A 13,628-nucleotide genomic window follows, 5' to 3' on the forward strand; every position below is an offset into this window, starting at 1 on the left:
GGTCATGTGGCCAGCATGACAAAGCCGCTTCTGGCAAACCAGAGCAGCACATGGAAACGCCGTTTACCTTCCCGCTGTAGCGGTTCCTATTTATCTACTTGCATTTTGACGTGCTTTCGAAATGCTAGGTTGGCAGGAGCTGGGACCAAGCGACGGGAGCTCACCCCGTCACAGGGATTCGAACCGCTGACCTTCTGATCAGCAAGCCCTAGGCTCAGTGGTTTAACCCACAGAGCCACCTGGGTCCCTTATCAATGTGTTCTTAATACTCCATAAATGCTTAGTTTAAGGCTTTCCTCTTAGTTTTGATTTACGGTCTAAAAGAAAATCTTGCAGGGCAATATCTCTGGATGTTTGAGAAGATTTGTTACAATACAGTTTTAATCATGCCTTTCTGCTAAAAGTGTGTGAGAGATTGAATGAAGAACTCACAGGGACTGTGTACTAAATTGGTGCGTAGAACATACAATTCAGAAGCTGAAAAGCTGACATTTCAGTGTCAGCTATCATCGGACGCAATTATTGTGCTACTTGCTAGACGTTGCTTTATAAACCAGTCATGCAACATCCTTTAGCAATGTGGAATAGATAGTTCAGGTCAACCTGTACCCCTCATGAATGAATGAAATATTTACACTGAGTGCGGCACAGAGAGGCTTAATTTCCTGTTTGATTTATGGAATTAGATTGCCGAGAGGGATTAGACAGGTAGACTGCAAACTCCGGTTTCATCATCCTAGCAAATATATACTGTCAGGAAAACTGTTTGCCTTGTGCTTAGATTTCCAAATGAGTTTGGCTTGTTTCCCTTTGCTTGTGTGCAGTCTTAGATTGTGCATTATGGTAAATGCAATTTTGGGATAGAAATTTGCAACAGAGAACACGCAAGCACACCTTTGGCTTTATCCAATAGTGTCTTTCCACTAGCAGGAAACACTTCCCGTTGCACAAGGCAAGACACCTATTTTTGTTGATTTGCACTGCCCAGCACAACTTATCTGAAAGCTGCTTCTGGTGTTTCGAGGACCCTCTAGAGCTGGCATATGGGGGGGGGCTGCATTAAATAGGGCATTGGCAAAATCGGGTGCCCCACCTTGTGTGATTGGAAGTAAATTCTTCAGCACAGAACCACATGGAATACAACTAATAATAATAATAATAATAATAATAATAATAATAATAATAATATTTATTTATACCCCGCCCTTCCCAGTCAAGACCGGGCTCAGGGCGGCTAACAACAAATAATAACACAAGTATAAAAGAAACAATTCAGTTAAAACGCAGATTAATACAATGTTAAAATTCAATTAAAAATCTACGAATAAGATAAAACCATTATGAAATAAAACCTTAGGGGAGGGTAACCGTGGGGTCAGGCTGTGTCAGTCCGAAGGCCAAACGGAACAGCTCTGTCTTGCAGGCGCCACGAAAAGATGACAAATCCTGCAGGGCCCTAGTCTCCTGGGACAGAGCGTTCCACCAGGTCGGGGCCAGTACTGAGAAGGCCCTGGCCCTGGTCGAGACGAGCCTAACCACCTTGTGACTCAGGATCTCCAATATGTTATTATTTGTGGACCTTAATGTCCTCTGTGGGTCATACCGGGAGAGGCGGTCCCGTACTGCCTACCCCCCCACCGCCCCGTCCTTCCATATACATATTCAAGACCACAACTTTGCAAGGAAACTACTCCTATGAATTATCTGCTGGGCAACAGTAATCACACCACCTATTGAAGGCTCTTCACACCATGGAGAGCGCACAGCTACGTACATAGAGCTATGCGAAGATAAATATTGTGTCTTAAGGGAAACCAGACGTAGCGCTTGTTACTCCCAGCACCTCTTAATGCTCTCTTCCTTTTCTCTCTCCCCCCTGGCCGTCTGCCTTAGCTCAAGAATGCAAGGCCTTTGCATGGACAGTTCCATAGATAAAATAAACACAGAAATTTATTGCTGTCGTTTTACCCATTCCCCTCACATTTCCTCAAAGAGCAGTTTTACGGCAGTTACCCAGCAATCAAGCAGTGCTTCTTTTTCACGGCACCTCGTTCTTAGTGCATCAACCGATGGAATAAAAACATTGGCATTTCACACGCTTGACGGCTGGAAAAGGGGGTGGTGTGGGGCGTGATGTGCACAATGACCTGGAACGCAACCCCCACAGAAATCGGGAGTTGTTTGTACCACACTGAAATGTTTAGATGTTTCTTTGATTGCCCTTGAATCTTCCTGCCCCACTTGCCGTCCTCTCCTGCAGCGTGGTGTGCTGCACTCTTGGAGGACTCTTGGAGGACCAGGCATGTCCAGCTCCCAATAAATTGTGATCTACTCCCAGTATAAAAAAAATCTGGCAGTGATCTACCCTTTGTCATTGGAGGGAGGAGGAGCGTGCGTGGGGTGGGTGGGTGGATTGCCCAGTTGTTGTTGTTGTTGTTGTTGTTGTTGTTTTTTAGGAGGGAAGTGCCCAGAGTTATTGAGCTTTTTTGGGGGGAGGATTGCACAGAGGTTTTTTTAGCCTTCTCCCCGTAATTTTTTGTACACGGTAAGGATCCCGCAATCTGCCAGGATCAGCCAGGGATCTACTCGTTGGACATCCCTGACCTAGGCCAATGACGCCTATACCAGCTTTTCCCAGCCTGGTGTCTTCTAGATGTTTTGGAGCACAACGCCAAACATTTCAGACTGTTGGCCCTATTGGCTCAGACTGTAAGGAATTGTTCTCCAGAATATTAGGAAGACAGCAGGTTGAAGAAGGCTGGTCTACACAGGCAGGAGACGATCTGGAGATGCCAGGAACTGAACATCAGACTTTTTGCAGGAAAACTCATACTTGGTCGGCAATTTGTGGCCTTTCCTCGATTCGCCTATAAATTGCCCATCCACAGACACATTTTGTGCAACCTCTTGCCCTCTTAAAAATCCCTGTGTTTTTCAACCTGATGTGATGACACACACACACACACACACACACACACACGGTGAAAGCTTAGAAGCAGAGGGGAAAGCACAACAGAAAAACTGAATGGTTAATTTATTATCTCTGTCTGTTTTGACGCAGTTGATGCTTTGAGCACTTGGAAACGATGAGCTGGGGAATATGTGACCTCTAATCCCTTGCTCACAAATATTAAGACATGAACTAATCTTGCGGCTCCACAGTCTCTCACTCTTAACAAAACTTCTTTGTACAACCAGTAGTGGATGAACTGCTGCTTTCCTGCTTTTTCCTACACTATCTAAACTAAAATCAAAGGCCACAGAAGTGTCTCAGGGAAAACACCAGAGCATTGCTGGTGAGTCAGAAGTGGAGGAAACTCAATCTCTAAGAGCATTTTTAATAATATTGTTAGATCAAGATATAGTGCCTAGCCAGTTAAGGAGACAAAAGTGGTAAGGACCTAACAGAAGCAGAAGACATCAAGAAGAGGTGGCAAGAATACACAGAGGAATTATACCAGAAAGATATGGAGGTCTCGTACACCCCAGGTAGTGTGGTTGCTGACCTTGAGCCAGACATCTTGGAGAGTGAAGTCAAATGGGCCTTAGAAAGCACTGCTAATAACAAGGCCAGTGGAAGTGATGATATTCCAGCTGAACTATTTAAAATTTTAAAAGATGATGCTGTTAAGGTGCTACACCCAATATGCCAGCAAGTTTGGAAAACTCAGCAATGGCCAGAGGATTGGAGAAGATCAGTCTACATCCCAATTCCAAAGAAGGGCAGTGCCAAAGAATGCTCCAACTACCGCACAATTGCGCTCATTTCACACGCTAGCAAGGTTATGCTTAAAATACTACAAGGCAGGCTTAAGCAGTATGTGGACCGAGAACTCCCAGAAGTGCAAGCTGGATTTCGAAAGGGAAGAGGAACCAGAGACCAAATAGCAAACATGCGCTGGATTATGGAGAAAGCTAGAGAGTTCCAGAAAAACTACTTCTGCTTCATTGACTATGCAAAAGCCTTTGACTGTGTCGACCACAGCAAACTATGGCAAGTTCTTAAAGAAATGGGAGTGCCTGATCACCTCATCTGTCTCCTGAGAAATCTCTATGTGGGACAAGAAGCTACAGTTAGAACTGGATATGGAACAACTGATTGGTTCAAAATTGGGAAAGGAGTACGACAAGGTTGTATATTGTCTCCCTGCTTATTTAACTTATATGCAGAATTCATCATGCGAAAGGCTGGACTAGATGAATCCCAAGCCGGAATTAAGATTGCCGGAAGAAATATCAACAACCTCAGATATGCAGATGACACAACCTTGATGGCAGAAAGCGAGGAGGAATTAAAGAACCTTTTAATGAGGGTGAAAGAGGAGAGCGCAAAATATGGTCTGAAGCTCAACATCAAAAAAACCAAGATCATGGCCACTGGTCCCATCACATCCTGGCAAATAGAAGGGGAAGAAATGGAGGCAGTGAGAGATTTCACCTTCTTGGGCTCCTTGATCACTGCAGATGGTGACAGCAGTCACGAAATTAAAAGACGCCTGCTTCTTGGGAGAAAAGCAATGACAAACCTAGACAGCATCTTAAAAAGCAGAGACATCACCTTGCCGACAAAGGTCCGTATAGTTAAAGCTATGGTTTTCCCAGTAGTGATGTATGGAAGTGAGAGCTGGACCATAAAGAAGGCTGATCGCCGAAGAATTGATGCTTTTGAATTATGGTGCTGGAGGAGACTCTTGAGAGTCCCATGGACTGCTAGAAGATCAAACCTATCCATTCTTAAGGAAATCAGCCCTGAGTGCTCCCTGGAAGGACAGATCGTGAAGCTGAGGCTCCAATACTTTGGCCACCTCATGAGAAGAGAAGAATCCTTGGAAAAGACCCTGATGTTGGGAAAGATTGAGGGCACTAGGAGAAGGGGACGTCAGAGGACAAGATGGTTGGACAGTGTTCTCGAAGCTACGAACATGAGTTTGACCAAACTGCGGGAGGCAGTGCAAGACAGGAGTGCCTGGCGTGCTATGGTCCATGGGGTCACGAAGAGTCGGACATGACTAAACGACTAAACAACAACAACAACAGTTAAGGAGATTGGCTAATTGCTCTTGCAGCCATGTCAGATGATTGCATCGGTGTATCTAGTTATAAAGATTTCGAACAAGGTTAGTTGAGAGTTGGAAGATAACAGTCTTCTGGTAACTGATTAGTCTGAATACCTTTTGTACATGCAGGCTCTGCCTCCCAATGCATTGCCTTTAATGGATCATTCCTATTTAAGGGACTATACCCACAGTGCTGTCTGTCCATATATTTTGTGAAGATAGAATTGTGTGTCTGAGCCAGCTTTTCACCAGTCCTGCCTTTTAGATTAAAGAAAGAAAAGAAAGTGTTTGCTTTGAAGGAGAGAAAACGGGAAGAGCTTCTTCTCAAGGAAGCAAAGATCAATATCAAGTTTGCTTTTGAAAACAGGAAACAGAACCTAATGAGGGAAATGTTCTGTGGAAAGATATTATGCGCAGTACCTACCAACCCTGTGGCCTGGAGTTTGGTGCTCCTATCGTTTTGGTAGTTCTAGATAGGGTTGCCATATTCTGAAGGGCAAAAAAGAGGACACATTGCCCAGAGTAGCTGAGGAAACCCAGCCAGATGGGCGGGGTATAAATAATGAATTATTATTATTATTATTATTATTATTTATTAACTTCTACTTTTAACTATGGATTGCTATGACAACTCTCATTTAAATACCCACGAAAAGAGGATGCGTCCTGGGAAAAGAGTTCATATGGCAAACCTAAGTAGGCATCAAAACAGTAGGTTTATCTAGTGCAGACATCCCCAAACTTCGGCCCTCCAGCTGTTTTGGACTACAATTCCCATCATCCCTGACCACTGGTCCTGCTAGCTAGGGATCATGGGAGTTGTAGGCCAAAACAGCTGGAGGGCCGCAGTTTGGGGGTGCCTGATCTAGTGGGTGTCATACACCAGTGCTTCTCAAAACTATCTGATGTGATGAACCAGCAATTTTTTTCCCCTCCCATGTGCAAGGGAACAGTACCATATTTGGTCCCTGAAGTGCACCACCCAAGTTATGTTGTGGTGGAGTTGCCACGGTCTGGTAGCCAACGGCTCGTGAACCGGCACCAGTCTGTAGCCCACCACTTTGAAAAACACTGCCGTACATCGCTGGTGGGCTCTGTTTAGCTTGGTGGGAGGTGAGTTGTGCAGGGCTGATCTGTTCCCAAGCACAATGACCCCTTTCCAGCAGCTTGCGCAATAAGAATCTTAGGCACAAGAGACATGCTCTGTATATATTCATTTTATTACTGATTATTCTATAACAGGCATGTCCAACAGGTAGATCGTGATCTACCAGTAGATCACTGGACATCTGCGGTAGATCACTGGCTCCCCCAAAAGTAGCTGAACAACTGTGGCTCCCCTAAAAAAAGCTCAACATTCTACCTCCTCCCTGAAAAAACTCAACAACTTTGACCCAAACCCCCCAAAATGGGGTAGATCACTGCCAGTAGATCGCAATCTCTTGGGAGTTGGCCACCCCAGTTCTATAAGGTGAACTATTGCATCTGATTTCCACAAATCATGGCATCTGTCCTGATCCGTCACTTGATTTCTCCTCTCTCCAGTTGTCCACAGAAGACATCTGGGCAACCTTGGTCTTGGGTGTTGGTGGAAGAGTTTACAATGGAGGAAGGAACATAAGACACCCACACAATGTAGTTTTGTCGTTCTACTCCCTGGGCTTCTGGTTGACTATCCTGGTTGTGTCACTAAGCTTCCAGTTCAGTTGTAAGGCACCTGTTGTCTGCATTTGAGACTTTATTTATAGTATTATTGCTCTTTCATAAAAACCACAGCCTAGTCCGTGGGTGTAGTGTATTCGGCTGGAAAAAGGTTTCTAAAGTTCAGCAATAGTCTGGAGGTTTAATAAACTTGAGACGTCTGCTAGAAAAAGTATACAGAAAAGTGATCGTGGGTGATTAAAAATAGTCTTAAAAAATACGAGGTGGCATCATGATAGACTAGCAAAGAATTTCAGAGCTTGTAAACATGTTCTAGGATTTTTTTAAAGTTAAATAACCATTAACACTGTGCATCCTCTTTTCACAAGGGCAATTCATTCTATGGGAATTGTTTTATTTCCTAATAATTTAGGACATTTGAGGGAGCTTATTTCCCAATAAGTTAGGACATGTGAGGGAGCTTATTTCGCCAGCTGTGGACTAGACGTACCTGGGACCATGAAGGAGGTTCAAGAGACCCTAGGAACAGTGAGAAGATTATCAATGATACCAAAAGAACTAGATGGGACTTTTGCCTGGTCCCACAGAATGATTCTTATATTCTTTCTTGGGAGTTCATTAATCAATTAGTGATGGTTCTGTTAGCTAGAACCATTATTTTTTTCCAATGATAATGAACCATAGTTTAACACCTACTGTACTTTAAGTTGCTATTGTATAAGGTAGCCCGTTAGCATCTTTAACAAAGTTAGTTCATAAACATTTCACATAGGATTGGAGTGTTTTGGTCAGACTGTGTCTCCTGAAAAGGCCACATTTGAGTGAAGTCAGGTAAAGGGTAAAGGATTAAAATTCTGGGCTGCATCAATAGGAGTATAGCATCTAGATCAAGGGAAGTAATAGTACCACTGTATTCTGCTCTGGTCAGACCTCACCTGGAGTACTGTGTCCAGTTCTGGGCACCACAGTTCAAGAAGGATACTGACAAGCTGGAACGTGTCCAGAAGAGGGCAACCAAAATGGTCAAAGGCCTGGAAACGATGCCTTATGAGGAACGGCTTAGGGAGCTGGGTATGTTTAGCCTGGAGAAGAGAAGGTTAAGGGGTGATATGATAGCCATGTTCAAATATATAAAAGGATGTCATATAGAGGAGGGAGAAAGGTTGTTTTCTGCTGCTCCAGAGAAGCGGACACGGAGCAATGGATTCAGACTACAAGAGAGAAGATTCCACCTAAACATTAGGAAGAACTTCCTGACAGTAAGAGCTGTTCGGCTGTGGAATTTGCTACCAAGGAGTGTGGTAGAGTCTCCTTCTTTGGAGGTCTTTAAGCAGAGGCTTGACAGGCATATGTCAAGAATGCTTTGATGGGGTTTCCTGCTTGGCAGGGGGTTGGACTGGATGGCCCTTGTGGTCTCTTCCAACTCTTATGATTCTATGACCCCTGGACGGTTAAGTCCAGTCAGAGGTGACTATGGGGTTGCAGTGCTCATTTCGCTTTCAGGCTGAGGGAGCAGGCGTTTGTCCCCAGACAGCTTTCCGGGTCATGTGGCCGGCAGGACTAAACCGCTTCTGGTGCAACGGGACACCGTGACGGAAACCAGAGTGCACGGAAACACCATTTACTTTCCTGTCGCAGTGGTACCTATTTATCGACTTGCACTGCGAGTTTTCAACCTGCAAGGTTGGCAGGAGCTGGGACAGAGAAACAGGAGCACACCCCGTCGTGGGGATTTGAACTACCGGCCTTCTGATCGGTAAGCCCAAGAGGCTGAGTGGTTTAGGCCAACGCACCACCCGCGTCCCAATAGTGGAGTCAACACACCAGTGCAGCTACCCAATTCCAATGCAGGTGCAGTAGCAGCTGTTAAAAACTTCTGCACCAATATCTGCCTTGTGATCCAGCTGTAACCAACGCTTACATCATGCAGGGATATCTTCTGTAGTGAAAGACCACAATTCAGTGCTTGTGCGTGCAGAAGGTCCCAGATTCAATCTCTGAAATCTCCAGTTAAAAAGGGTCAGGTAGCAGATGACACTGAAGGCCACTGGCTGAGACTATGGTGAGCCATTGCCAATCAGAGTACGCAACACTTGATAAATTATCTGACCTGAAGGTAGCTTCTTATACAAGCACCAGGGCAAGATTATGCCCCCAGAGCACGGAATCTTAAGGAAAATGTAGACAATTTTTCTGCAGCACCCTTCCCCAAACTTGGTACTACAGTGGTGCCTCGCTTAACGAATGCCCTGCTTAACGAAATTTCCACTTAACGAAAGGATTTTTCAAGCGGAGGTTGCCTCGCTAGACGAATTCATTTTATGAAAAATTCGTCGAGCGAATCGCGGTTTCCCATAGGAATGCATTGAAATTCAATTAATGCGTTCCTATGGGCAAAAAAAATTCAATGCATTCCTATGGGATTCGCTAGACGAATTTTTCGTTATAAGAAAAGACCCGTGGAACGAATTAAATTCGTCTAGTGAGGCACCACTGTATCTGGGTGCTGTTGGACTACAACTCCTATCATCTTTGCCCATGTTTTCTGGAGTTGATGGGGTCCAACAACCTCCAGAGGGTACCATATTGGGCATGATTGCTCTATAGCAGGGGTAGGCAACTTAAGGTCTGAGGGACGGTGGACCGGCCCCTTGCTGGAAAAGGTTGCTGACCCCTGCTCTACAGCATCTCCTTGGGTCTTCCTGGAAAGGGTAAACATTTCTAGTTCTCCATCAATGCTGGATTGAGGCTCTTCAACCTTTTTGCTACAGAAAACTTGACTTGTCATAAATAAGCTCTCTTCTGTTTTATTACGCTTTGGATCAAAGGATGTGCTTCAAACTTACTCATTGCATTGGGATAATATTTTATTTTGGGCAATGGCGGAGGAAGATGTTTGCCACATAACTTCTCCCTGGCACTCAAGTATTTTACCGGCTGGCTGCTTGGCTGGCTGGGCACTCTTCCCAGACAATAACTGTTTAGTTTCTTTAACCTGTGTCATTGAATTATTTTGCAAAACTCAATCTGGATACTGAGCCTTGTTTTTTGTGACTGTGTATAGAAAAACTAAGAAGCAAAAAGGAGGGGGGGAACCTAAGCATTGCTTTATTATTATTATTTTAATTTTATTTATTTTAATTAATAGATGAATAGATTTTAATCAGTGAGGTTGTGAATTATGGGCAAATTTGCTCCCAAGAGCTTGTGTGGTGTAGGGGTTGGAGTCTCAAATTAGATGACAATGTGCATGCAGTGTGCTCTCTCGCAGCCTAACCTGCCTCACAGGGCTGTTGGGAGGAGAAGATAGTTAAGAAAAGCAATTTGACCAGATCCTTCCATCATCTTGAGACATTTTGGAGATGGGTATCTGTATGTGTGTGCATGTCCACCCAAACACTTTCTAGGTTTTGCTTCTGCAATTGTCTCTCTGTCATTTCATCAGCCTATTTTCTTTTTTGGTGTATTTTTGGAGAAAACTTATATTTGCCAAAGGTGTTGAGAATGTATTGTTTGCTGTGCAGTCTTGGCGACAGCATAGAAGTCACTTTGACCCACAGTGATTGCTCAGGGCTGAATTTTCTTTTATTGCTGCCCTTCGTTTCATTCCATCCAGCTGCTCTATTACTTGCAGAATTTGGGGCAGGTTTTAACCAGCACCTAACTAGTCCTGCTTGCTCTGATCTGCACCCTGATTAAACCAGGGTCCTACCCTGAAAACTGACTGAATATAGAAAAGAGGAAGGTGGGTAGCCGGAAGCAACATTGAACCATATTCTGGAGCTACAAAGCACATTTTTTGTGTGAGGGTTCTGCTTGTATGTGTATTTTTGAGTGTACATGCGGCTTCTAAGAGTTACTTAGGGTGATACCTACTCAGGTATCAAAAATTTGGGGAGCACTGAATCAGTGTTCAAAATTAGCCAGGTGCCAGGCACATTTAGCACCTGGCTATCAGCCACTTCTGACACAATCAGAATGAATTTCAGGAACCAAAATGCTTTCTCCATGCAGCCCGAGGAGCAGTGAACAGTTGTGAAGGCTATCTCTACGTTATGAATGGTTCGTGTTACCATTAAGTCAATATACTGTATATATGGACTGTCCCAATATATATATGGACTTCTCAAAGCTTGTAACCTAGTTCAAGGTTGTCCTCTGAACTAGCCAGATTTTCAACCGAGAATCAATTAGTCAGTCCATCATTTGAAAAATAAAACTTAGTTTAGAGTCATCTTGCCACAATATAGCAACTAGACATTCGGTTTTGGAGACTGTAACCATGGTTTAAGGAGCCATTTGGCGCCTAGCTTACATATTTGAGTTTCTGATACTGGCACTGATTTTTATAGCCTGAAAGCATACCAGGGAACATTTGAACGCCCTTCTTCTTCTTTCGCTTTTAAAAAAAGGGAAAGGCTGAGCCAATTAGTCAAAACATTTGGTTTGTCTGGAGGGAGTTAATTAAGCTTGACAACCAACCTTCACAGAAGAGTTTTCTACCCCTTCCCTCCCTCCCCCCTTTTTTGCAGTGGTCATCCATGGGGATGCCACCCTTGGCATGATGTCATTGTTTTTACAGTACCAGCTCTCCAGTGATTCAAACCGTCAGCTATTCCTTCTTAGTGGACCAACTGGAGTGAGACGTTCTCTCACTATGAGTTCTTAGCAGACCAGACCAAGGATTCATCTAGAGCAGTGCATTGATTCCCTGCAGTCGCACAGATAATTCTGGGAAGCTTATAAGCAAGGCTTATATCAGGCATCCCCAAACTTCGGCCCTCCAGATGTTTTGGACTACAATTCCCATCATCCCTGACCACTGGTCCTGTTAGCTAGGGATCATGGGAGTTGTAGGCCAAAACATCTGGAGGGCCGCAGTTTGGAGATGCCTGGCTTATATGCTGCCTCTGAACAGGGTGGTTCTGTTTCGCCAACGTGGCTAGCAACCATTTTTAAATCCATTTATGCTAGTGGTCCGTTGACACCTGCTGTAGCAGTGAATTCTGTAAAGTTTGGGTTTTTTTTGCAGAGTGACTAAACTCTTATCACCTGTCCATGGACGCTCAAGGAATGACTTCAGTTGCAAATTGACTTGATACACCTCCCAGACTAAATATGCAAATCAGAACATAATTACCCTTCAGGGTTTGCCTTATCTCCAAATTTGGTAATACAGCTGTCAGCTCCAAAAAGTGTTAAAATGCATGTTTTAGGATGAAATGCTTTTTGAAATGCATACATGGAGATAAAATACGTATTTAAATAAGAATTTAGGTATGAATTCTTTTAGAGGGGGAAAAAATGCACATGGACTAATAACAGACACTTGGATAGAACACATTTATGAATAAAATGGACCCACACTCAAAATGGATAGATCTGTCTATAACTGGGCCAGTCTATTTAAACGTGTACCTCTCGAGGGAAGGGGGAGAGAAAAAATTGTACCCACCACCCGTAATTTTCTGGACCTCAATCATATCTCCCCATCCCTGTACCTTTTCTGTAAGTACTGTATTTTTCTGTGTGTAACACAGGGGGGACTCTAAATTTAGAAAATGGGGGGAGATTGCCAAGACTTGTTATGCTTTTTGGGGGGGCGGGGGGCGATTGCCCAGAGTTGTTGACCTACCGCACACAACCGTTTGTGTCAACAAGACCACCTATTGTCTGCTCGCCGCCAGCAGCTGCCAAACGCCCTCCCAATTGCCGCAGTGGCAGCCAATAGATGGCAGCCCTTGCCGCAGCCGCCAATCACCTGCCCAATCTCCCCTGACAAGCCACACCCGTGTATGAGACGCCCCAAAATTTATAACCTTGTTTTGGGGTCCAAAAACCTCGTCTTACACATGGAAAAATATGGTACTTTTTAATGTTTCCTAGTAGAAAAGATACTCTGACTTCCCCCTGCCTTCTTGGAAGTTGCTGCATGCTACAGCCTTGAGCTTGCAGGCTAATTTTTGGAAAGTCAGGGCAGCCAGAGGTGAAAGAAGCGCTGTCTCTTCTGGAGTGCTCCTTTGTACAGTCACCGCCAAATTGCGCTTGCTTCTTTTTTCCATTACATCATGGGTTTTCTCCTCCTCTGTACACTGCTCCTGTGGCTGTTGGCAAAGACATAATTATTAGATGGTAATTTTCCTGAGATCCTCTCCGCTGTAGACTTCTTAAATCATTCTTCTATTTAGGCATTCAGAGACTGGAAGGACTATCTCGGATGCTGTGTCACGCTGCCATCCTGTTGGTGATAAAATCCCTTTTCTCTGCATGTATGCTTTGACATGGAATCAAATTGCCGACAGGATGGGAATGCATGTCCCGGTAAAGTGAGCGTACAAAAGATACACAGCTCTGTTAGTAAATGTCAAGAGGAATGTTAGGACACAGAGCAGAAAAAAAGTGCTGTCGCGGCGCAACCCTATACATAGCGGCTCAGAAATAAGCCCCCTTGAGTTCAATGGGACTTGCAAGAAAGTGAAAATAGGTTTACAGCCCAAATACTTCTTTCTTGGAAACTATAAGCCACCAGGGATCCTCCTCCTCGACAGAAAATGTAAGGGAAGAAAAACTCATAGTATCCATTCATTAGTGGCCGGATGATTAAATGATCGTTTATTTTATATCCTCGCTTTAAGTTTACAAAATAGAATGAAACACGACTCGGGAGACAATGGAGGAGTGCGCCTTTGGGGGTGAAATCAAAGTTTAATGTATTTGAACAATTAAAGCAATTAGTGAAAATGTGGGGGGAGATTAGCACAAGATAGAAATCGATACACAGCACAGATGCCGTGTGCCTGCCTTATATCAATCCTCATCAATTTTGTTGAGCAGGAAAATGTTCAAAGCAGGGTTAAGGGGGACAAACAAATAAAAGGTTCTGGGCATTTGAGTTTTGCCACAGAGAAA

The 13,628-nt window shown here is 44.1% G+C and overlaps 1 protein-coding gene across 4 annotated transcripts in view; it reads left to right on the forward strand.

The window, feature by feature from the left end:
• Nucleotides 1-13,628, forward strand: part of ANKH (ANKH inorganic pyrophosphate transport regulator) — a 121,566-nt gene that overhangs the window by 69,713 nt on the left and 38,225 nt on the right. Inside the window, exon 1 of one of the 4 annotated variants that reach the window (XM_088675092.1) lies at nucleotides 10,739-10,781. The exons of 2 other annotated variants lie outside the window; for them this stretch is intronic. In XM_088675092.1, the coding sequence (XP_088531218.1) occupies nucleotides 10,779-10,781 (3 nt within the window). In that variant the 5' untranslated portion in view covers nucleotides 10,739-10,778. Of the gene's footprint in view, nucleotides 1-10,738; nucleotides 10,782-13,628 lie in introns of those variants that run through there. One more of the 4 variants, XM_088675091.1, reaches the window with a different exon arrangement.

The sequence above is a fragment of the Zootoca vivipara genome, chromosome 8 (genome assembly GCF_965207765.1).
Source record: "Zootoca vivipara chromosome 8, rZooViv2.hap1.1, whole genome shotgun sequence".
Taxonomy (NCBI): domain Eukaryota; kingdom Metazoa; phylum Chordata; class Lepidosauria; order Squamata; family Lacertidae; genus Zootoca; species Zootoca vivipara.